Raw genomic sequence first — 26,299 nt, 5'->3', positions numbered from 1 at the left:
AAAACTCAAAATCTGAATGGAATAAAATGAAATGAAAGGAACGAAAAGTATGGCTCAATAGAATGAACTATTGAATGATCATGCCACTCTTTTGCTCTCGAGTACAACTCACAACTATAGTACAACACTATCTCGGTACGCTGATTCGTCAATCAAACTAAACAAATCCAATCCAATCATTCACAAATAAACAAATATGGCGCCGATGGCGGCGTGGTGGTGCTGGTGGTGAATGTGGTGATACTATTACTATACTCATACCCAAGAGAGTAGTGTACTACTTAGATCCCATCTAAAGGAATAGGAAGTTTCCCCGATATATCGAATGGTGATAAATGATATTCAGGCTAGCATCTGTATTTAATTAAAATTATATTAGCATCTGTATTATTTCAAATATACGTACGATGCCGATTCATAGCATCGTAATTCAGAACCAACACAATGAAGTAAGTAAAATTTTATGATCATTAAAAGCTCCACATGTTATTTTTCAGTGTCATTAAAATGCGTTTCTTTCAGATAATATTATAGTGAAATGTTTAAACAAGTGTCGCCGCGGAGCGTCCATCCGTACCAGACGACGATGGTGCCACGAAGCGAACAGCAGTTCGTTTCTGCAGCTCAACAAAGGGCCAAGTTTCCTTGGGCAGAAGACATCAACCCGCCCGTCTACCAAGTCGCGGGAACGGACAGCTCCACCTCGGACACCGCTTACCATGTAAGTTTTTTTATATTACTTATAACCTGCACCATATTGAAAACAATATGGTGTTTTTTATATAACACCTGCCTAGTTTCGGTGTTCTAACTTGTAAACCCTGCACAATCTTTTTTTTTTTAAATAAAATTATGGCATTTTCCTTCTTAATTCATATTAAGAACATACATAACGTACGTACATACACAAGTTTAGAAAAGGCAGGTTTTGCCTTTAATTATTATAATACAACCTATTTTAGTGTTTGAATTTGGTGTTCATAATATATTTCCAAAAGTAAGAATCCATAAACACAACACAAGCTGTAAACATTAAGTCGTAACTGACCAAAGATTGTATTTCTATTTCAGGTTCCGCACTACTATAATGAAGATATAAGAGAGTATGGTCCACCATCACCTGTCTACCAGTCTCCATATGGGGCTGGTACATGGAGGAGCTACAAGAAAGGCGAGAAGGTCCCCATGCACACTGCAGCATCACAAGCATACACCTTTCCCGAGTGTGCTTCAGCATTTTCACTGCCAATATGTGATATGGAAAACCGTATGAAGCCTCCAGGGCGGTCACCGGTGCCTCCTATATCTTCAGCCAGCCCTGAACCCATGATTGGTGCATGTGGTGGCCACTGTCCTGGCTTTGAATATGTCTGCTATTATATTTTACAGGTATTTTTTGATATTTTGGCATGCCATTATCAAATAAATAAAGTTTGTGGGGACCAATAATATTTAAGAAAAGTGATCATTAACTGTGAAGATCGTAAATTACATGTTTCACTTGGACTATTTCTAGTCATTAGAAGATCTTTGAAAGAATAAGTATCAATCATTGATTATTTTTTTCAGGTGATATTTGTTGTAGGAATATTAACTGGGATCTCATTATGTATCGCTGGTATTGTGTTAAGGCGTACCAACAGAAATGGAGACTTAGGAGTCCTAGTTTATATAGGTAAGAATTTAGAAATACTACATAATAAAAATATTTAGCACAAATTTGGTGGTATGCTGGGGAAGTTGATGGTTTCCATCTGTGTCCGCTCTCCGCAGTACTCAAGTAGCTACAAATCCATCATAGCTTATGACGAAATATAGCAGATTGGGTTTAATTACTTACAGTATAGTTCATTTTTATCTCAATTAGGTATTTTTAGATGGTTATTTTTTGTTTTGCAGGATGCCTGTCTTCCTGTGTGTGCTGTGTGCTGCTCGGCGTACAGTGCTGCGTTCGGCGCGAGATCCGGCAACGTAAGCTGCGCACCAACGTGCACATACCATTGCAGACCATACAGGTTACTACACAAATACTTTTATTAACAGATAGATTGTTGATTTGAAACTGATTGTGTAGTTCTTGGTGCAAAGAAATTGCCTTGGGTAACACAACTTAGGTTGTTGAATAAGTGATAAATATGAAAATTACTTTATCTACACAAATATCAAATAATGTACAAACCCTCTATGATGCATTTTAGAAGCTGTAAAAATGTTATACCTATTGCTTATTATTATAACCTAAACTACGAGTACTAATTATAACATTAAAATTTCGAACATCTGGACAACAAAACAATTTGATTTCACCTCACCTCTATTTAGTACAGTTGACATGATGTTTTATTCGAAACGCGTGTAACATGCGGATCCTGAACACAATCTACAGAGATCAGAGCACTAATGGCCAGCAAATAACCTGTTTCCATTTTTTTTATTATGGGTGTAGTGTGTACATTCATTGCCACCGAGCCACACAACACAAGACATCCGCGCCAGGCCACAAAAATCGGGTTCGGGTCGTCCGGCCTGGGAATGAAACCATTAAATACCCGATAGTTGGGTTTTCGGCATTGAATGTGTTAAATTATATATGAATTGAAAACTAGAGTAAAACTTAATTTCTCCAAGCTATAACTTGAAAAAATTGTTACAGGATGCGCCAGCACCGGCCTGTCCATTATTGTCATCCACACTACCTCATCCTCATAGCCAAGTATATAGGTAAGTTTCTTTCTTGATTAGTATTTCATCAAAATTGTGTGTTTTTGAATTTCGTCCTCAAATTAAGTAACCATTATTGTGTTCTAGTCTTCAAAAGCCCTGATAGTGTTAGAATGGCAGTAGTATATTGCTATATTTGTCTGCAATTCACTTAATTTTAATCAACTATTTCACCCTTTTCTGCCCAATGTATCTTACAAGATACATAAATATACACATTTTTGTATTTTTTTCATGAAGCATTTTTTGCTATATCAGGCACAAGCGAGGATTGAGCACGATTTTTTTTAACTTGTCAAGAAAAGGGTTTAAGGTGAAAAGGAAGAAATAGCTTTTCTCTGTGCGTGTTTGTACAAAAATGACACACATATAATCAAATTTCAGACCAACTGCCATTCTTTGCCAAGAAGAAGATGTGACTGGAATTCCCTGGTGGCGCAGAACTACAAGAGACTGAATAGGTTTAAGTTTATTTACCTTAGTGTATATGAAATTATATCTTGTGTAACATTTAAGCTAAACTAATTGTTTTTTTTTATATAATAAGAATGTTGGAATGACATTGAAATCAAATAATAAAATCATATTTCTCACCTCACATTTTTATTTGTTACGAACTTATGAAATAAAACAGCATAATTGAGAATATGAGATATATTCAAGTATCATCAGTGAAGATCTATAAAATCATCAAAATTAAGTACATGCAAAAAAGAAAAATACAAATTATGTACTTCAGATACATATTTTGTGTAAATAAATATATCCAAATATATTAAATAAAATTCACTGCAGTTATAGGTGACTTATGTTTAAAGTACATAAGAGTTACGTGTGAACTTACATTTTACATAAGTAATCTTTCTATAATTATTTCTCCACGTATATTTACACGATTTATAAAAATTGCAACTGTTTCTGAAGTTTTACTTGTACATTAGTTTCTTTATGTCTAATTTTATTCAAAAACTATAACTTTTTTTATTAAAGCCAAAAACAGTTAATTAATAACTGTTAAATGATTTTCAAGAGAGCTTAACATAATATCAGTTTCATATAAATTAAACTAACTCCTATACAACACAAAACAACCTCTAAACACGACCATGTTTAACCAGCAATTTGCGCTTACAATCTACACAGGACGGCCCTAACCTAACACAAATCATTTCAATATTCGAGACGACAAATGAAATAAAAAATAAAAAAATAATTATAGATTTAAATCTTGAACAGATTGATATAAACATACTACACTTATGTTATTCGTATATGAGATAGAAAATTAGATTTTAAAGTAGATTAATACTTTGAGATACATATTTCATTTTGATAAGCTGCAATTCAAAATAAGCAGATCATTTTAAGACAATGTCTTTCTAAGATACAATAAATAGGTAGTAAATATAGATGTCTATATCTATACATTACTCTGGACGTTAATTTGGCCACTTGTCTTTCACTAATTAAGTAATTACTCGTATTAATTAAGACAAACCTTACCAAAACGTTTCGACTAAGTAACTTCGCTTACGGTAATTACTTACAACTTGATTAATTAAATGCATAGAAATAATTTGAAGGCGTATTTTCGAGATAAGATCATAATTATAAATTTGCCTTCAGCACAACACTTGGACTGGCTAATTATTGATACAAAGATTTAGCCCAAAATGGGATGCGAAACTATCAACGTTTCTACCATTGTACATCGTTGTTTATTTCTAGTACAGTCGAAGGCAAAATATCGATCCAGGCAAATGGCTCAAAAATATGTGAACACGACTTTATTGTCTAAGGTGTAAGAGCGTTCACATATTTTTGAAACTGGGAATGTTTATCCCTTTGACTGTACCTATATCTTCATAGTGGGTAGAACAAACGTAAGTGCTTAAAATAATACTATCACACAAACAAGCACACATTTGACATTTTACCCCGTTGGGTAATCAGTCAACACTTTGTACCTCGAAATGCACATCGTACAATGGTCACAATTTCTCGAGTGGCATTACTAGACACTATCTTCGATATTATTACTTATATCTGTCACCTTTGTAAAATAATTTTCTTATGAATCAACGCATAGCCTACATTAAGTAAGTCTTAATGTATCAATAATACCACTCGACTTTATGTAAGGGGGACAAAATTGTAACTCAGAGGAGCGCCCTAAAAGTTCGCGGGGTATAGCTTCGGCAGGGGCGGATTCGCGTGGCTTTACGCGATGGAGGGGCGTCCGTCCAACATTTTGTCGCTCTCCTCTGCGCTGCTTAAGCTGAAAATAAAACATTTACTGTACCATAAAAATCAGCGTTTGCGAGCTTAGCTATTCAGGGCCGGTTTTCAAAACAATTTAATGTTATAAAATTATAATCGAAGAGAGAAAATACGCAGCGTGCGTCATAAATCGTAACTAACAGTTCGACGGATGTGTATTGCAGTGATTCAGTCGTGATTATGAATAAGAAAGGATATTTTCATTACACTTGCTCATAAAAGATATCGTTTCACCTTAAAATCGGATCACGCTAAGTTTTCATGCTAAGTAGCTTATAGGGATATGTGTGCTTTCTTATACTGACAAGTTTGTGCAAAGTTAGCGTGGTCTAGGCTATTAGTGTTATGAAAATTATTACATTTATGATCTCGTAGTTTCCAGGCTCAACTAAACTAATACCTCAGGTACTTTGTGAACTGACTATATGGAACGTTTGCACATAGTAGTGTTTTGGTTTATTTTATACGACAATGGATGAAGTGCGAATCGCTTTAACTTTAACACTTCGCACCTGCCGTGTCTGACAATAGACGTAATGTACCTTTGTGGCGGGCTTCAGTAAACAACGCTGAAGCGCGTGACGCCAGCAATTATTATTCATTCACGTGTTATATTATAACAAAACATTATAATATACTATTCCAGCGACGTGCTCTTATGTAAGTAATTCTATAATTACTTTTGTTTTTTGTAATATTTGTGTAGGAGTACGCAACACACAATCATAGTAGGTAGTCTCATGAACTATATACCTAATTATGTTGAAGTCGCTCGTCACCAGCCTTCCTAACAGTGTAATGCACTTACCAGTTATCAACCACGAAAAGCGGTGCTAGAGGGACAGTTATTGATAAACTTAGTAAGACGTTACTTGGAATGATACAATCCTTCACAAGTGCACGCAAAGGTCCTTGTTGTCCTTAAGGTTTCGTGGGGCTTAATGGGCTTACACAGTGGATCCGTGGAGACAACTCGGTCAGCCCGGCCGTCGGTGGTTCAGAGCGGTCAACTCGTCCTCTAACTAGTGACTCACCAGTCCTTGTTGTCCATGAGGTTGCGCATCTCGTCGTCGGGAGCAGGCGGCGCATCGCGCACGGGCGCGTACTGCTCGGCTACCAGCGGGTCGGTGGACGGGTTCAGAGCGGTCAGTCCGGCTGCACCGCTTGATGGCATCTCCTTGCCGCCGCCCCATCTTGCTGACCAGGCCCAGCCACCGACACCTGTAGTTATAAGAATTATAGAAATTAGTATAATCACTCCCCTCCATTAGCACTTTTATTTACTACTAAAGAAGAGGTATAATATTATCTCTCCTACAGTACTTATTAGTACAAAAGTATGTTTTTTTCTTTCTTTTCATTTATTGCAATTGTAATAAAAACAAAATTCTTTGGACAGGGCAGGGCGGCTACCGACAAAAACTAAATTCGAAAGAAGTTACCAGGTCGCTCCATTAATAAATAATATAAATATAAGAGTCAGGGATGTCGATAGACAATTTTATTACTTGCAAGTTCGTTGTCCCAAAGACGGTATTTAATTTACATATTTGATTTGATACTCGAAGGATTGATGTGTGAGTGTGTGACTAGCTACTTCCACTCGTCATACAAATATACAGCAAATAATAACTTAGGGCCGGTACAGACGGACTGCAACCCAACTACAACTTGTATGGGAACTGCACGCCGGTGTTGCAGTCGGCGTGCAGTTCCCATACAAATTGCAGTCGGGTTGCAGTCCGTCTGTATCGGCCCTTAGGAAGGGCCTAGAGGAGCAAACAAGGTACATTTTCATTACATTACACAATTCGTTCCATCCCCGCTTGCGTTGCGTGCCAATGCCAAGGTTGTTTCTGAATGAAAGCAAAGTACAATACCTACACCTAAAGTAATCTTTTGTACATCACATGCATATATATTGTGCAACATAATATTAAGCAACCAAGAGTGAACGAAGCGAATCGGGCCATATTTGATTTACATAACTTGTTATTAGTAATTGTAAAAAAAAAAAAATTGGTACATTTGTTAATTATTGAAACCTTGTATTATAGAAAACTCGAATATTCAGGCGCCTAATAAAACCATAGAGTAACTTATACTAGAGCGGTACCGTCATAGTAAATTTTGTAACCCCAGTAAATTCACTGCCATCTGTCGACACACTTTAAAACTAAAAATAAATATTTATAAAAATACGATAAAATGTATTTAAATATGGATAAATGATTTTTTTATTTGCATTAATTATTTTTATATGATTTTGACCCATGTTCTTTCACTGGTATGCGTTAAAATTATAAATAACAAACGAAACAGTCAACGCCCTCTATACGAGTGTAGGCCAAAACTAGTGGCGCCATCTGATCGAGAATCAAATTTTCGTGATTTTCGAGGCACGTTTTTTCCTTAGACTGTATCCATCTATTACGGAGGGGATTTATCTTTGATAAAACTAAGAAACCTTAGGCCTCTAAGTATATCAAAAATTTTAAAATGTTCAAAAACTCAATTCAACTTGGGCCTTCATGCCTCAAATGTAGTCAAATAGTTAAAAGTTAGTAATAGTAATACTTTCAGAAGTCACGGAAAATAAAACTACTTACTACACAAATACATACTAAGATATAGTATTCATGCGTATTGTTACGGTAGCAGTGGCATAGTAGATGAAAGTATTAGCTGTGATTAGCTATAGTCGACGAGGAAACGATAATGGAGGGCGGTATCGGCGCGCTATCTTTCGGGTTAAGGTCATGAATGCATTACCGCTACCGTTTAACCTTTAGCGCTGCTTTGTTTACCAGTGTAAATACACGTACCTGGCGCACCTTTAGTTAGCAAACTTTGTGTCAATGTAGTCTTTGACATATGAAAACTTGAACAAGTTTGGGAACAAATAGGGGTACACGAAACACAGTTACTTATTTGCTTAACATTTCGCTTGGTTACAATATCGTATGTACCTACCTGTGATTTGAGTCAAATCACATAATTAAGTAACGTCAAATGATTTGACGTTACTTAATTATGTAAACGCGTATAAAAAATAAGATAAAAAGTGTAAATCGGTCGCCCGTGTGGGCCTCAAGGGCTTAATTGAATTGGATCAATCGGCACGGCACGAATCGTGTACCGAGCATGATATGGGTTTGATCACAGCATAACACATTAATAAAGCAACGTTTTTATACAGCGTACGAGGTCAAGAGGAGACCTACTCCAGACAGCGGCTGGCCTCAGTAATGTTACAGACTCAAAATAAGATAGTAAACTTACCGGCGAAAAGTAGGCCGAGGCACAGGATAACGCCGCCCGCGATGAGCGTTCCGACGCCGCTGTCCACGTCCGGCGTCGCCGACGCTGGCGTGTTGGAGTACTGCACGCCGCCCGCTATCACCAGCGCCAGTCCTATGAAGAAACATGTCATTTAGCATTTACTTGTTATAATTATCTATGTAGACATTCAAGACTATGCCTTAGGGTACGCAAATGCCGTAAAGCATTGTAGAGTCAGACCAAGTTAAGATGGCAGTGATTTTGATAGCACAGACGGTTGCAAGCTTCTGTGAAATTATGACGTTTGTAGGATTGGAATGAGAACCCAAATGGAAACCAGTATTATATTGGTTGTAACTTATAATAGAACAAAATCAAGTTGTACAAGTGAAGTACGCTACACGTTTTTGATATTTCTGTTAGATTTGTGGAATATTGCTTGTACCTATTGGAATATCTCATCAAGAAATGTTCATGAGTCATAGATACTCGTAAGCTAGACGAGACTTCAGACAGCTTTTACGAGACTGTATTGTTCACACGGAATATAAATCTTAAGTAAATTGACAGTCGCACGATCAACACAAGGCCCGCCTGATGCGATTCATAAGGCTTACTAATATACTTCGCTAATACAGATGGACTTGTGTATGTCGGTCTTCTGATAACGCATTGTTGTACAGAGAAGGCGTAAATGACGCCCTATAGAATGCGCCGTTGTTGTGGCAAAGTGGGAAGAGGGTTCAATGAGGTCCTAAAGTTATTCGAACAAAAGCGCAGAATGAGTAGAGTTCTTAGTGTGAAAATATACCACATACTCGTATTACATAATTCACTTTGATACGTTCAGTATCGTACTCAACAGTAGTAGGTATTAGGTACGATACGTTTTTCGAATAGAAAGGGAACACTTAACAGCCTTGTTTACGAGACTCGTCACGCCGATTGCGCTCGTTGGGTGGTCCTCAGCCGTTAATTCGGTCCCAAAATATCACATTGCTATCGGCTTGCGATACTGGCCAATATAGGTACAGTTTATTTTTTTCGTTGTAAATAGCTCCCATGAACTTATGGAAACAGAATAAATTGGCTCATATTGACAGATTCATAAAGGAAGAAGCAGACAGTAAAAAGAGCAGGTTTTTCTTTTCTGTTCATATAGCGTACTACTACTGCGAACTAAGTGAGACGTGGCAATGATCATCTATATCTTCGTTTATGATCATGCCAATTTCTTTATCGTTTGGCGTCTGTAGGACTGACATTGATTTCTATAGGTACTATTTAATGAATATGTCTTTAAGTACGATGTGTCTCCTATTCTTCTAATGGTCTACACACAGAATAGACAGGAGACTAACCAACACATGAGAATGTACTGTACGTGACATAAGTTCAGTAGATATGTACCTATATAGCACCTTACCCAACAATATTATGCGTTCTTGGCATCGAAATGAAAACTCATTAATTCACACATTTGAACCTAACGATATTTGCCTTGGCTAATTCAGACCGGTAATTATTTGTGTGCTGAAACAAATAACTGCAGATTTTATATTATTCGCATAAAATGAACGCAACCAAACATTTAACTTTTCAGGTCAGCGGATAAAGGTATGTGAAAATGCTTACATTTCTCTTTGTAGTTTTAGATTTAGATACTTATAGCAGACGATACCTATTATTGTTACGAGTTTACGATAAGAAGCTGTTTCGGTAGGTATTTTATGACTTGCCAACATATTAATAGCCAATGGGCCAGTTAAATGTAACTGTAGGGTCTGTAGGTACTCAAGTAATAACACCGAGCGTGAAAGAGAGACTCGTGACCAGTACATTCGAGCAGGTTTTCTGAAATTTAGCACTTGACAAATTGATCCCAATTTAAAACCGGTTTTTTTTTCCTCCTTGCACGATGAACAAGAATCCAACATCATAAATGACACGAATGACCTAGCTCCTAAACGAGTGTTTTGATCCTAATATAGCGAATTACAAAATTATTACTAAAATACTAAACCAAGTCTCAAGCGAGACGTGTATTAGGGTGGTATTCCCTCTGTCCAATGTGTATTTGCGTCTTACATTTCGCTTAATGAAAGAGTCAGACGCAATGCACAGTGGACCAAGATATCGGACAGATGGAATACTACCAAAGATAGATATAACTCCGTAATAGATGGATACAGTCTAAGGAAAAAACGTGCCTCGAAAATCAAGAAAATTTGATTCTCGTTCAGAGGGCGCTACTAGTTTTGTCCTACAGTCGTATAGATGGCGTTGACGGTTTCGTTTGTTATTTAACAATTTTAACGCATATCAGTGAAAGAACATGGGTCAAAATCATAAAAATAGTTAATGCAAATAGAAAAAATCATTTATCTATATTTAAATACATTCTATCGTATTTTTATAAATCTTCATTTTTAGTTTTAAAGTGTGTCGACAGATGGCAGTGAATTTACTGGGGTTACAAAATTTACTATGACAGTACCGCTCTAGTATAAGTTACTCTATGATACTACCGTTAGGTATAAAAACACCGAAAATACTAAATTAAATCATTGTGACAAATGAGACTTTGATGATTAACACGTAAATTTTACTCGCTTTATCCTTCATCATCATCTTCCTCGCGTTATCCCGGCCTTTTGCCACGGCTCATGGGAGCCTGGGGTCCGCTTGGCGACTAATCCCGAGAATTGGCGTAGGCACTAGTTTTTACGAAAGCCACTGCCATCTGACCTGCCAACCAAGGAAACTAGGCCTTGTTGGGATTAATCCGGTTTCCTCGCGATATTTTCCTTCACCAACAAGCGACTGGTAAATACTAAATAATATTGTGTACATAAATTCCGAAAAACTCATTGGTACGAGCCGGGGTTTGAACCCGCGACCTCCGGATTAAAAATTCGCACACTGTAACTGCCAGGCCACCAGCGCTCTCGCTTTATCCTTAATTATTTAAAGGTATGCAGTGTCGATAACAAGGAAAACTGCTGTTGTAAAATTATGTAACTGGTAACGATAATGTTTAGGGAAGTCGATGAAGTATGTGTCATTACTCATTAGATACTCATTAGATGCTACCACCAGTTTGGCACTGACATAAACGCAGCGTGAACGTAACTTTAAGCATCTCACTCGTAGTGACCTACTGACATATTAGTGCGAGCGAGATGTATAGAAAGTAAATTACGTAGACGTTGGCGTATATGTCAGTGACTCATGGTACGGGTACCCGGTACAGGCGCCAATATACGCGTGACGTAGTTACAGTTACCGATAAGGGTCCCCGGCAAGCTCGGTTCTCCATTCAAACGTAGTTCCGCTTTCATTTTAAAACGACTAGCTAGAATCCTCTGAAACTTTCTACTTACAACAGGATAAGGTATATGTATGTCTGTAATTAGTTTATGTAGCTTCAGATACCATAGTTAAAAAAATACACCGAATTTAAGTTTTTCATACAAAACTTGTTTTTGATCTATTTTGTTTGTTTTATAAACTGGAGCTATATTAACTAATTGCAGACCTAGATATACCTCATGTCACTGTATGTGCAAAGTTTCATTACAATCCAACACGTAGGTTTAAAATGAGAACGAAACTCCGTTTTTATGGGAATGCGAAATTCGGCCGAGCTTGCCGGGGACTCTTAAAGGATGACTAAACGATATTCTATGTTAATTTCTTCAAAATTGTGTAAAGAAACTGGGCCAGTAACTTCGTAGTAGTTTCGTTTCGTTCTATGTCTGAGCGTTGCACTGCTGATGACTGTGGTCTATATTCAGAAACGTTTAACATTTGTTTTCTTAGCTTTAAATAACCCAAGGCGATGTGTCTATAGTTCTTTGTTTGATCGTTTAACAGGAACAGTCGTGACCACAAGTGTTCACACACTGCCATCAACACACACCACACCTTAACTAACTATTTATAGATCTTTTCTCATTGTACAAAGGTTTAACGAATGATCATGTAACTCTAAGAGCGATGGTATAATAGTACTAATAAAATAATTCGTAACCAACATGCTTGAAATATTTATATAATGAACATTCTTTATTAAATTTTATACGCCTAGACTATAATGTAATGTTTAGATATCTGTGGCCGTCTACAATTACATGTATGCTATTATAGTGATAAGTGAATGTTACAAGAACATAAAAGTCGTAATAATCGAACTACGGAATAGAAACGCGGATTCTAAAATGTTAGTTCCATTACGTCAACTGTTAAATATCAGAGATCTCCTTGGATATTGATGTTATGCATCAAAGACTTAACAAGAATAACGTCATGATGCTAAATTACATAGATCATTAATGACAGATTACTACAACTTTACTACATCACCTTCCCAGCCATCTTTTGTAGCGACAAAAGATGGCTGGGAAGGTGATGTTGTAGTTAAGTTGTCAAATCGTAACTATATCTAATGGAAGTAAAATTGAATTCGGCAAATAATAAAGCTAAATAAAGCTATTGAATAAAGCTTGACTGTACTCCAGACTGTGAAGTACCTACCTAATGGGCTGTTTCCAAATAAGGTTCCAGCCAAGTTGCAACAACCTTTAACCGTCGGTGGGAACAAAGTATAATGTGCGTTAAATATGGCATCTTGTGGTCAGTTGCGAAAACCAGAAATACGACTCCTTGCGGAGCTCTAATTTACAAAGCATCTTGTCTCGGCTGTGAGAACGTATATAACTTGAGCTCTAGATTCTAGAAATCTATGCGTTACCGAAGTTTACCCTTATACTGGTCTCAGGCCATCAGGTTGTGAATAATTGTTTGGGAAGCCAGGCTGTAGTCTAGATTAATTTTAGCGCAAGTGTCAACGGTAACTAACCAATTCACCTTGACGAACAACGTAGGCTATCCATTTTTCCTTCAACGCGTAAAATATGCATCGGCCACGGGTATGCAGCCTCAAATGACATCATCGCATTGGACTCGAATCACACAAATAGCAAGCAATTTTTTACGCCCTAGGACGGAAAGAAACGATAAACGAACGGTAACTCGAAAAATTGTGACAAAAATGGAGTTAAGTTCAACATTGACCCACTTACAACAACGGTGCATGTATTGTTAATGTAAATCGATTTAAGACCGTTCTTGGTATAGGCGAGGGCTAAAAAAGTAACTTTTGTTGAGGGTAAAAATGGACATCTTTGAAGCATGAAGCTAAATTAAAAATTCGGTACTAATGGCACCTAAACACCTAAGTAAATTGACTCTGAACTGTTTAACCAAGCCGAAGGGACTCTAATTATTGATTATTAATAGTATCATGATTTAGATTTTGCTGCTCCACCTGCGTAACAAACAACCAATTGAACCAACCATGTCAAAGCAAAAGCATGTTAATGTAGGAAGATTATTGTTTAGAACGTAACCTTTTACCATAATATAGCAAATCATGTTAATACGTGTTTGTTAATACAAATTCGAGGACAGCAAAGGATGGTTAATTTTCGACTCAATGCCATGAAGCTGGGGTCGGAAACCGGTATTTGCTCCATACAAAAATACCGGTATTATTACGTTCTTTTTCGTTCTTTTGTTTATAATTTCATTTTTAATGGGACGTTTTAATAATGCAAAATTGTTTCCTAAATACATGATTCAGTCCTACGTAATGAGCATAAAAAAATTCAAAATATTGGGCTATTTCGGGGTTTTTTAAAAATACCGGTTCCGAGCCCTGCCATGAAGGTTAAACAATATAATCTTCCCGCGACTGTACTGTACATAGTTTCATCAAATCATCACTGGTGTTCCACAGTGCAAAATAAATAAAATATAATTGACACATAAATATTACAATTAAGTAATATTCATCTTCACCTTCAGTGTATATGGACGCGACTGTACACGTTTCGAACAATTAAAATGGCCGTGTTGGTACATTCTTGTCTGCAGATCTATCTCGGTTAGTAACGTGCACAAAAACTGGGCGTCTGACTCATCAACGAGTCGTTCAACCTATGTACTCGGACAAACTGGAATATCAAGAAAGCAAGCGTATGTGTACATCGTATAGTGTATCTAAATTATAAATGTGTATCATTCATTACATAACTTGATGTAATGACACTTTACATACTGCAATAGTTTTATACATAGGTATACCACTTCCAACTCAATGAATGGTTTGGTTAATATTTATTGGCAAGTAACATCTCGTGATTCCTCAAAAGTCAAAGACTATTTTAGAGTTATCAATGTTATCATCAAATGAAGAACTCTATTATTGCAGTAATTAAAGAGATCTTCAAGCTAAATTATACGTTAATGTGTATGTAATTGAATGTAAAATGTCTAAATATAGGAGTCTCGGCGCCGAATACAATTTCGTACCTTTTGGCGCTAAGTGAGACCCTTGGGCCGTGGGGTCCAAGCGCCCTAAAGCTTATTAAGGAACTATCCAAAAGGTTAGCAGCGAGGTCACCGGTGACAGCCGAGCTGGCAGCTTCCTAGCTCAAAGAATTAGTCTAGCGACTCTAGCGGTACAGCGAGGAAATGCTGCCAGCATCTACGGCACCATGCCCCAGGGGGATATTTTTTAGTATTTAATTTTAAGGTTAGTATTATTTTTCGATTTAGCTTTTATGGATCCCCGGCAAGCTCGGTTCTCCATACAAACGTAGTTCCACTCTCATTTTAAAACGACTAGCTAGATTGCTCTAAAACTTTGTACTTACAATAGGATAAGGTATATCTATGTCTGTAATTAGTTTATGTAGCTTCAGATACCATAGTTAAAAAATACAGCGAATTTAAGTTTTTCATACAAAAGTTGTTTTTGCTCTATTTCGTTTGTACTGGAGCTATATAAACTAATTACAGACCTAAATATACCTCATGTCATTGTATGTAAAAAGTTTTATTACAATCCAACACGTAGTTTTAAAATGAGAGCGGAACTACGTTTGTATGAAAATGTGCAATTCGGCCGAGCTTGCCAACTCTTGGCACTCTTGGAACTCTTAAGTTTTATAGTATTGTAATTGGATAATTATGTTATATTATGTATTGTTAATTTTGTAAATAAATCAAATATATAGTATCTAGTTAAAATAAATAGTAAATGAGCAATATTGAAATTGATATACATATATTATAACATATAACCCAATGCATTGCCGTTCGACATATATTCTTGACCGCGCCTGAACCCTAGATTACAATTAATTGTGAAAGATATGAAATAGATGAAAATAAGATCTTAAGGTTGACGAACCGGAGTCAAACATTACATTTACGAACCATCACAACATATACAGTACGGACGTGGTATGTGGACACATAGCATGGGAAAAATAGTTTAGTAGTAACTAGGTCATTCTCGGGACCTACCTTACTCCTATAGAACCCGAGCGATAACGTCATGATAATATTTATGAATGAGACCGGTTGCAGTGTAATTAAGATAATTGGCTGTAATTTTCCCATTTCCCGTTTTATTGTGAGCTCTTTGCATGGGTGTGACGTTATTTTATATGTAGGGTGTTATGGACGGGAGAGCATGACTTTGTTTTGTGTAATATATGTATTGTCATTGTTATGAATAACAAATTAATTATGTGATGGAGTAACTCAAGAAGTAATATGTTTATAAGCTATCTATTCCCATTAACGCTTTTTGTGGAGTCCCATCTTGTGAGGGCGAGTCACAGGTCACAGGCTGCCGGAAATAAAATTGCATACCGTTTTATTTGGCAGGCGCCCGGTTTTTTTTACTTAGTCCCATATCGCTTTTACCCAATAACCTAGTTCATTTTAGATTCCATCATCCCTTAATAGTCCCTACACCCTGGCGGGTGCTGCCTCTGCGTGCGTCCCATGATACCCCTTACATTTCATTAAAATGTCATAAGGGCCTCTTTGGCTTCGGCTCCGCTCCGCGCATTACTTACTTATATTTGTTTCTATTTTTACAATATGTTTACCATACGATTAAATAAGTAAATAACGCTTAGTTAGGTACAAAAATCTGTTTTTCTTCAATGCCGGATAAAAGTCTACGTACAACGTTTTCGTGGAAACTGAGATCATAATGTTTTCAAAATACTTACAACGAATAAACCTCAATTTGCCAATTACCTACTCTCAAGGATTGTTTACACACAAGCCGAATACGGACCATGTGGTAGTAATAAAAGATGTTGTGGGGCAACGACGTGTTGATCAACAAAGCACCCGGCTGATCCATGAATAAACAAGCATTACTCATTGCATTGCAGCCCCAGTATTGTCAATATATCACGAGCGCGGGCGAGAACTCTACTTCTGGTTGACCCAATATAACGTGACGACGAGATCCGCAAACCTAATTCATATTCTAAGAGATCACCAATTCGAACTTTCTTTATCTCATTTACGTCTCTATCACTATATAATACGAGTATAATACGGTGTTGGAATAACAGAGATAAAGATAAGGGAAGCTCAATTTTGAATGTTCGTGGCAGTGAGCAGTGACTCAGGGGGGCAATCGTTTATCTCCTCTCCCTCTTGTTATATTGCAGTGACAGTATAGGCATTTATTTGTCTTGGACACCTTATCAAAGAACGCGGTACATCCCGCTAGACTCCCTTCTTCGGCAAGCTATTGTAATGAGTGTAATGACAGTAATAACACCCAAGCCCGGCGCCGGAGCGGAGAGACAAAGTGCGCCTTATTTTAGACTGCTCTGCTCCCAGCCATTGTGAGTTGCCATCAATGCAAAGTGCAGTAATGAATACATTTAAAGTTCGCAGATCCATGCACTCGGCCGAAAGTCTGACTGAAATACAGTTATTTAATTTAATAAGTTTTTCTCAAATCACCTTTCAGCAAATGGTGTATAGTTTCTAGTTCTACAGGGTAATGTAAAAGCTGACACGAATACTGTTCTCGGCTTGCTCCGGACGATTAAAGATCCGTAATAGGTACCTCCTACACAACTACACACCATACACACAACAGTTATACATGTACCTATTACGTCCTGACTGACTAATCCACGCAGAGCCGAAACTAACTGTCTATCTATATGAAACTACATCGCACATAGCACATGCCCATTCTATAAGCTCCTATACACATATGAAAGTTAATAAATCTATTTGGATGCAAAAACAGCCGCAATTAATTAAGCATACAGACTATTACAGACATAGGTGTGAATCGTCTAAAGGTGTGATCAAAAGGGGGTAAAAGTAGAACGAAAGTGCTAACGGGGAAAGAGTGGCTGTCGACGTCTTCTACAGAGACATTATAGCAGGCTTTGCTATTTCGTATTAACAAAGACAAGTCCTCTGAGAGTTGAAGCGCCGTCGGCAGTCGGCCCTGGAGTATTGCGAAAATGGGCAGTGCAGCGGAAACGCCGGGTTAAGGCAGTGGGCAGCACGCATTAGTGATTCATTAGGCCGCTTTCACTGCGGCTGGAACAATAACCACCCACACAAAAGGCACAGACTATTGAGGACGCGCTATTGCTTAGTGTCGCTGCGGAAGGATGGTCATATTTTTCTGTACAGTAAATAGTAACTACAATCGTCGGTGATATTGCAGCATAAAACGTAGGCATCGCTTAGTCGAAGCAAAACGTGCACCATCATTAAGGCAAGTCCTTTGAAAACTGAAGCGTCGTCAACCTTTGAGTATTGCGAAAATAGGGCAGTGCACCGGAAACGCCAGGTTAAAGCCAGTGGGTAGACTGCATTAGTTATTTATTCATTAGACAGTTTCATTGCTACTGGAACAAGTGGGACAATAACCGCCCAGTCCACCCACATAAAAGCATAGCATAGCCCACTCATAGATAATCTATAAGAACTGTAGTAGACGGAACGTTGAAGTTATATCGAGCACCGTTTTTGACAGCTGATTTTAATGATGATGCACCTCGTTGTGTAGTAACTGATGGGTCGGCAAATACACTGCGCCAGGTATTTCTTTCAGCTGTACAACAGCATTCAACGTTTTTGCCTACAGTCCACTGAGGATGGACCCGAAGAAAAAGTCATATGATTTATTTATTTATTTATTGTAAATATATGTCGTGGTATAATTCGATTAGAACTTAAGGAAAAGACAAATAACCGCTGAAAACCACAATTACTTTGTGTGTATTCATGTGGCTATGTGAACACGGACAGATAAAATTAATTTTGAATTCGCTAATAATTATGTAGTTATGATGAATTATGGAGTTTGGTAAAACTTGATTTGAGATTGAACATGAACATTTTATGAACTAACCTAGGTTACTAAAATATTCTCAAATCAACTAATTTTGTTAAAACAGCCGTAAATTTGCATCTGCAAATTCTGCAATCAAACTGCGCATCAAATTAATATTTTCGTCATATCTATCGGATATCGGAGCATATGAAACGGCCGGTCAGTATTGCAGAAAGAACTAGTCGGCCCCGGGCGCACACAACAGAACGACGTCGAAACCGATGAGGCATTGTCGGTCCCTATTTCAAATTACGCTGTTACATGACGATATCCACGCGGGTATCAATAAGTGTTGGTAATCAACGACTTATAGTGCTGTCTTGTAACCGAAGTTAACCAATGCAACATGAGAATCTCGGCTTACGAGGTCACGTGCTCTTTGCGGGTTTACGTTTCCTTTTGCTTTCAACCCTCGACTTGTAATGAGGGATTAGAAGCCCAGTGTAAAAATATGGGTGCATTGCATACAACTTATTAAAAAACATGTCCCATAGTTCATAATTCGCTGACATAACAGCTATGGGATGGGCATATTTTTGAGAATGATGAGATTGATGAGTGCACCCATATTTTTATACTTGACTGTACAAAAATCATGTCTGGTTTTGACTACTATGACACGCCTGTCGAGACTGTCGAGGCATTAACATTAGTAGGTATTGATTTTATTTATTTAGCCATTTCTGTTGCAATTGTGCATGCTAATGACGACCGGTCTGGCCTAGTGGGTAGTGACCCTGCCTGTGAAGCCGATGGTCCTGGGTTCGAATCCCGGTAAGGGCATTTATTTGTGTGATGAGCACAGATATTTGTTCCTGAGTCATGGGTGTTTTCTATGTATTTAAGTATTTATATATTATATATATCGTTGTCTGAGTACCCATAACACAAGCCTCCTTGGGCTTACCATGGGACTTAGTCAATCTGTGTAAGAATGTCCTATAATATTTATTCATTTATTAATGGCACCTAAACCCAACGCCCACGCAATAAAAATATTGTAACGTGGCGACGTTACAATATTTTTTCATCACACCAGCTGGTAAAGGCTCTCTTGATTGTTCAAAAACTTATGAGAAAGTTGCATTTTATCCACATGTTGTTTCCTAACGTTGGCTGGTAGAATTTACTTTTAAATGATGACTGAATGATAAATATTTAATAACAATAATTTTGAATTGATTTGCTTTGATTTTGTTTGATATTTTATAGTTAGTAATTTTCCTTGTGTTGGTGTGGTGAAAAATGTTGTTTCACTCGGTGGCAAAATTTGTTTAACCCTCGTGCCTTGAACTTGAAACCTTCGCAACGCTCAAGCTCGCACGAGATATTATAAAGTCTTTTGTGTGCTTTAATTCTTTGCTATGGCTCATGGAGAACACTTTCAACAACCGATGTTTTTTTAATCCAAGGGTCTTTAACATCTTACGTACTACGATTATACCTATAATATACTTTTTACTTAAGGGCGCCTTGTAAAATTGTTTTCCGGACGTGCTTCCGTCAAGTTCCAACTTCGCCGGCCAGTGACGTAGGCAAAAGACATTGGATTGCAAGTCGTGTCCGAGTCAGAGGAAATAAGAAGTGATCGGTGGCACGGAAGCGTTGGCGGTGGTGGGGTGGCGGAGTTTGACGACCTTCGCTCGCCTGCTCCATTACTTGACACATGAAGTTTTTAGAACTGGCAATTGGAACGAAGTGGGGTAGTATTTCTGAACTTTGTTTATCAAACTTATATTTCCAACAAGAATGGCCTCCTATCTTAGCTTGGTCGGTAGTTACCATAAAATGGGGTTACTTTCAAATAGTTGAAACTGACGAAGTTATAATCATTTAAATTTCAAAATTACATAATTATTCTAACCCCATTCCATTTTACGATACCCAGCTTACGAAGCTGCACGTCGCGGGTTTGAATCCTTCCTCGCAATCATTTATACATGTATTTCTGTTTTGACGACCGTCACGTTGTGGCTTGTGGCAATTCATCAAGCTAAAAGCTTTGAATACTATCAACAACGAACGTTATCTCATGACTCATACAAGTGTAGGGCATGTAGAAGGCATTGAACCGAACTTTACCCTACAAAACAAACTGACTTCGCCAGACGTTTCTCCTGGACATTTGCCAGCCATCGCAGACTGCACTTAGGTTATCTTAATCCCAACGTTTAAGTCTAAACCGACATAATAATAGAATTTTAACACGGAGAATGGCAGAACCTTTCAAAATGTCTGTACGTGAACATAATAGGTATTACATAATAAAAAGTGGGGGACTTAGATAAATTAGTGAGGCCCATTGAGGCCGCTATCACGGACCGCGGACCCGGCCTCCGGCAGTCCCGCTTCCTGGTAGGACTTGCGGGCCAGATAATTTGAAGGATAAAGTGTAAAGAACTACTGAATGTATATACTTACAAAGAACAATTTAGCAAACAAGAACATACAATCAGCAAAAAATACAATTAATATAAACATGACTTTAAACTTAGTCATCATCTCAGCCGAAAGACGTCCACTGCTGGACAAAGGCCTCCCTTAACATAAAATATCCTTTCCTTCTAAGGTTTCATCAGTCTGTGGTCTGTGATCACGCAGCCGCCGATGACTCACCGTCACCGAGCCGAGCCTGCGCGAGCGCCGACATCGACTCCATTTACGACCACAACAAGCATTGTATGCGATACGCACAATCGAAGCTTATCTCTGCTACCGAACTCCCAGTAGCCATTTATGCGCTGCCCAATGCGCTTGCAAGTTTATCCTGATCGGATCTTTACGTCTTCGGCACGATTTTAAACAGTTTGGCGGTTTAACTTTAACATATATTATAGTGAATAAGTCTGTATATATAGGTTACTCAATAAGTTTATTGTACCTACTTATCTTAAATAAATATTTTTTCATTTGTCATTTTCATATAAGTTTTAAATCTCAATAGGTACCTACCTATAAAAGGCGGTTGGCTATAGATAGGAATAAATGGTGGTCCTTGCAATTACAATTTTTGGTTGGTGAAATTTGCACTTAATCTGATAGCAAATAAGTGCTGTGAATAGTGTGAATGCTAGTAAATTACTATTCGCTAAGAAAACTATATATATATGTATAATAATAAAAAAGCAGTCACATTCCCTCACAACCTATTACCAAGTATTTATCACACGCCAATACTATGTATCTATTTACCCCATGCTGACTTCACGACGACTTTATTTGGGTCGCCTAAAAGGTTTTTAAGGAGAGACGGGACTTCCCGTATCTCCTACTATCCTGACTGCAAATCCTACACTCCAGTCCTATCTACTGGGTGCTCCGGTATCTCGGGCAGGCTGCGGGTGCCTACGGAGGAGTGGCAGGGGTTGTTGCGTAATAAGACGGTTTGCGCGCGTACTTTGTTTGATTTCGCGTTTGAGGCTTAGCCGGTGTGAGGTGACGCTGACATACTCCACCGACTCGCTAGCGCTTAGGTTGAATCAGCAGACCATGCGAGCTTGCAGTGCTATTTTGTATCAACAACGCCTCCCCCTTGTAGTGGAGTTACCCCAAGTGGACAATTAACTTTAAAAACCGTTGCCAAAGTTGAGAACTTTTGACATTTTACAAACACAAAATACCGATCTGGCAGTGGCCTCACTTGAACTTTTTAGCTAGTTCACTATAAATAAAACAGGTAGACTAGTAAAACTAGGTATGTAGTTTCAACTAGGTATTACGTGCATCGTAGCTTCAACCATATCATGCATGCTTAAATGGGTCATTAATTCTTTATAAGGCAATAGATACTATAATAGCCTGAAGATAGACTACGCAATACATCGAACCTAAATGGTAATTGGACATATATACGATTGAAGATAGACATACCTTCCTACTTCGAATTTGGTGCAGATGCTCCTCCTACGTTCTTTGTTGATCGTACATTAAAAAGCGTCGTCTCGGATAACCAAAATAAGTGTGATCTCCGATCAGGCATAGTTGTTAACTTGTTACGTATCTTCAGAACAAGCTGTACTAAGGATTAGTTCGTAGCCGAGGTAAAATGTTTTGTGATTAGGTGGTTCAGAGATAAATGAAACAGAGCGGAACAAATTATGCAACGAGAAAATGGATTCGTCATTTCGAAGTAAGTAGAAACATTTGTAAGTTTTAACGTGATGTACGAGCTGACATTCCTAGTTTGTAAGTAATTAATAGTGGAAGTTATTTCACCACAAATCCGTTGGAGAATGAACAAATGAATAGTTTAATTAGCATAATGACTTTAGAAACTTGTTGTCGCCAGTACCTGAGCTACGGCAAATTATCAAGGCATAACACGTCGCTTCAAGGGGACATAAAATAAGCAAGCCTTTGACGCAAAATGAGTACATATCATCACCATCAGTACTTTAACCACGTGAGGTCAAACTGGTCGAAGCCGAAGTAAACAATAACAAAACAAACAATCGGTGAGGCACAAAAATAATTCGTAAAATGTTGCATCAAATATTCTGTTTTCTATTTGAAGCACGCAATACTTAATACCCAGTACCACCACATCCATCCATCCAGCCAAAGTTCACAGACAAAAAAAAAACCGGACAAGTGCTAGTCGGACTCGCCCACCGAGGGTTCCGTACTTTTTAGTATTTGTTGTTTTAGCGGCAACAGAAATACATCATCTGGGAAAATCTCAACTGTCTAGTTATCACGGTTCATGAGAATACAGCCTGGTGACAGCAGGCAAACAGACGGACATCCTCTGTCCTATGATATTTGTAATAGGGTCCCGTTTTTACCCTTTGGGTACGGAATCCTAAAAATAACCTGACCTTTCATTAAATAAAAGCACTTACACACGCACGCATCTGACTTAGGTATTTTGGTGAAAATTTGACACCGTTTAGGTAAATCTTTCAGGCCAAACTGATAGCAATTGGGCCATCTATCCATTGCAAAGAAGATAAAGATTCTTTATTTGCAAGAATACTTAATTCTAAAATACAGGTGTTTTGTTAAAATATGGTGTACAGTATTCAGTCGCATAACGACATACAAATGTTCTATAAAAAAAAAAGGTAATGTGAGAAGTCCGCGTTTGTGTTATGAGCTGATGACACTACAAACCCTGTCTTAGTTACCTAAAAAAACCGGCCAAGTGCGAGTCGAACTCGCGCACGAAGGGTTCCGTGCCATTACGCAAGAAAGGCTGATTTTGTTGTATGGGAGGCCCCACTCAAATATTTATTTTATTCTGTTTTTATTATTTGTTGTTATAGTGGCAACAGAAATACATCATCTGTGAAAATTTCAACTGTCTAGCTATCACGGATCATCAGATACAGCCTGGTGACAGACAGACGGACAACAGAGTCTTAGTAATAGGGGCCCGTTTTTACCCCACGGGGTACGGAACCCTATAAAATGGCGGCCACCTTGCAACAGTAATGGGTAAGTATTTAGGAGCAGAGGGTCTACTGCAAACAACAAAAATCAAAATTTCGATTTTTCGTTTTTCCCGGTAGGCCCACAGGATTCATATTCAGCATTCTAGAATAGGACAGGTAATAAAAAAGTATTTATTACCATTCAACAACGAAGAAAGGAGCTTGTTTGTTGGTTAGGTACTTATTCAGGTAATAAACAAGTTTTATGAGTTTGGTTTGAAGCACTCCATTGACTCCATTGTTGTGCAACACCAATTAAGTTTTTACCAGAAAGTTCTGGTAAAAAAAACTGGTAGAAAAAGTTGAATGAATTCCTTTCACAGTGCTGTACACTCTACCTGAGTTACACAACAAGAGATCCAACCATCAAGTGACCTTTCATCTGGTTGTATAATGTGCGCTTAACAAAATGCATGTTATATGCATTTTGTTAAGAGTGGCATGCATGCAAGCATGGTTCATGGGTTTGAATTTATTTGTGGCTTTCCATCACAAAAGGGTCTTTATACTTCAAGTGCAATAAGGATGTTTCCATCTCAAATTTCAACAGAAATGCTAATAGAAACATCAAGTCAGAAAGCCACATTTTAATATACAGTTCAATTTTTTAAGTAAATTGAAATCATTAATTGTAAATGTGAAAAAATTCATGTTTTTGGGACCTCAATCATATACATATATAGCGTCCCAGTAGCTATCACGGTTCATGAGATACAGCGTGGTGACAGACGGACAGACAGACAGCGGAGTCTTAGTAATAGGTCCCGTTTTTACCCTTTGGGTACGGAACCCTTAAAAAGACGAAGTAACAACTGCTGAATCACATAATTCGTTTCATCTTCGAAAAGTGAGTAGTTCTTGAAAAACAAGAATCTTATGACAGTAAATTGGTACCTCTCCGTACAGTCCTATGCTTGACCATAACATAATGGAAGCAGGTCTGGTTGCAAAACCAACCTTCGAACTATTGTATTTATAAAACAGTAAGCAAGAGCACTCATGACTCACCAATAATGAAAAGCGTGCTTCCCAGCAAACACAGTCCAAGGCGCACACAAACTGCCCTATTCAGGCTACTTGTCACCCGTCGCGAGAAGTAGCTGATGGGGCAGTTCCATCGCTGGTCGTTCGGCTGCTGTTCGTATGTCACCGTCGTCGGCTGGTACACCGCACTCGTCGGCATGGTATCCAATAAGACTAACTCTTCACAATGAAAACAATAATTCCCGATCACACTGCAGAATCACCTCAGGCAATGTTTCAACACCAAATTCGTAATTAACGCAGCTTCAAACTTACACAGGAAAATAAAATACAAATAAAACTGAAAACACTGCGCTGGTTTGTATTTTTTCTTTTATGCTTATAAGATAAAGATAATTAATCGAGCGCGGACCGACGCGCATAACACGTTCGTAAATTTGACAGAAATGAGTTAAATTCAATGAGTCGAGTGAATGAATGGAATGGATCGAATGATTACAAATAGTAGTGATGTGTCAGCGAATGGAATTGTGTGATTGTAATGCGGCACCACACCAAGCATCTGGGCGTTTACCGTCTCACTAACATAGCTGCATCCTTAAGAGCCCTCCACACTCATGCGCGAATCGCGGCGCTTTCTTCATGTTGTGTTGTACGCACCAGGGATGTTGCGAATGCCGATTTTTTGACATCGGAGTGGCAACACTGTAGTGTCGCCCCTTTCAAATCTAAGGGTACGCGCACACGAGCAACTTTTGTCGCCGCGACTATTTTGTCACTCACATCAAGTCTATGGGCTAGTACTAGTATTAAAGTGCGCACACGTAGCGACGTGACTCCCGGGAGACTTTTTTGTCCGCGGGTTCGGTGCAAGTTCGGTGACAAGCCCGCGACGAAATTGTCTCCTTCCCTATTGGTTTCAATGCAAATGCGCGCACGGGCGACAAATAGTGTAACCCGTTCGTATAAAAATACCGCAAATCGATGTACAGGTTAGCCGTTTGGCACACACATACTAAAGGCCAAAACAAAATTTTTCACCCGCAGTTCCTAAAAAAATTTTGCTGGGGGGGGGGGAGTGGTAAAACATTATTTTTTTTTGTATGGAAAAAAAAAATTTTTTTTTCCAAAACCTATCGTATGTGGTATCATACGAAAGGACTTTTTGAGGCGATTCTAAAAATATATCACATCATTACATTTCGGGCATTTTTTTTTAAATTAAAACAAAAAGAATTTTCGAAACATCATCGAAACAAACATACCAAGTTTGGGCTCCTCCAGACACGATATGGCAGATTCTTTTTTGTACAATATACCACAAATGATACGTGATATCCTCATGTCTAACTCC

General features: G+C 38.1%; 2 protein-coding genes across 3 annotated transcripts; one reads left to right on the top strand and one right to left on the bottom strand.

The window, feature by feature from the left end:
* The first annotated feature begins 186 nt into the window (after positions 1 to 186).
* Positions 187 to 3,319, top strand: LOC134744319 (uncharacterized). Its single transcript, XM_063678095.1, has 7 exons — positions 187 to 449; positions 523 to 721; positions 1,072 to 1,389; positions 1,570 to 1,675; positions 1,900 to 2,015; positions 2,654 to 2,721; positions 3,106 to 3,319. The coding sequence occupies exons 2-7, from the start codon at positions 539 to 541 to the stop codon at positions 3,176 to 3,178; spliced, it is 864 nt and encodes a 287-aa protein (XP_063534165.1). The 5' UTR covers positions 187 to 449; positions 523 to 538; the 3' UTR covers positions 3,179 to 3,319.
* A 38-nt stretch (positions 3,320 to 3,357) lies between these two features.
* Positions 3,358 to 25,403, bottom strand: LOC134744321 (uncharacterized). Of its 2 annotated transcripts, XR_010128077.1 has the most exons (5): positions 24,970 to 25,403; positions 8,284 to 8,415; positions 6,036 to 6,222; positions 3,720 to 4,999; positions 3,358 to 3,673 (listed from the first exon to the last, which is right to left on the bottom strand). XR_010128077.1 is itself a non-coding variant. In XM_063678097.1 (4 exons), the coding sequence occupies exons 1-4, from the start codon at positions 25,142 to 25,144 to the stop codon at positions 4,942 to 4,944; spliced, it is 552 nt and encodes a 183-aa protein (XP_063534167.1). In that variant the 5' UTR covers positions 25,145 to 25,403; the 3' UTR covers positions 3,358 to 4,941. The 2 variants fall into 2 exon arrangements, 1 of the variants encoding a protein (XP_063534167.1); XM_063678097.1 differs by having other exon boundaries at positions 3,358 to 4,999.
* Between the last annotated feature and the right edge of the window lie 896 nt (positions 25,404 to 26,299).

The sequence above is a fragment of the Cydia strobilella genome, chromosome 9 (assembly GCF_947568885.1).
Source record: "Cydia strobilella chromosome 9, ilCydStro3.1, whole genome shotgun sequence".
Taxonomy (NCBI): domain Eukaryota; kingdom Metazoa; phylum Arthropoda; class Insecta; order Lepidoptera; family Tortricidae; genus Cydia; species Cydia strobilella.
Note: the sequence above shows the minus strand (reverse complement) of the source record. Positions and strands in the feature narration are given on the sequence as shown.

What these genes read in the sequence shown, in the direction of transcription:
- LOC134744319 (XM_063678095.1), top strand. Translation starts at nt 539, where the DNA reads ATGTTTAAACAAGTGTCGCCGCGGAGCGTCCATCCGTACCAGACGACG. An exon ending in AGGAGTCCTAGTTTATATAG is followed by an intron (nt 1,676 to 1,899) that starts GTAAGAATTTAG and finishes TTTGTTTTGCAG; the next exon opens with GATGCCTGTCTTCCTGTGTG. An exon ending in CCTCATAGCCAAGTATATAG is followed by an intron (nt 2,722 to 3,105) that starts GTAAGTTTCTTT and finishes ATCAAATTTCAG; the next exon opens with ACCAACTGCCATTCTTTGCC.
- LOC134744321 (XM_063678097.1), bottom strand. Translation starts at nt 25,144, where the DNA reads ATGCCGACGAGTGCGGTGTACCAGCCGACGACGGTGACATACGAACAG. An exon ending in AAGCACGCTTTTCATTATTG is followed by an intron (nt 8,416 to 24,969) that starts GTGAGTCATGAG and finishes GTTTCTTCATAG; the next exon opens with GACTGGCGCTGGTGATAGCG. An exon ending in CTCATGGACAACAAGGACTG is followed by an intron (nt 5,000 to 6,035) that starts GTGAGTCACTAG and finishes TTTTATTTTCAG; the next exon opens with CTTAAGCAGCGCAGAGGAGA.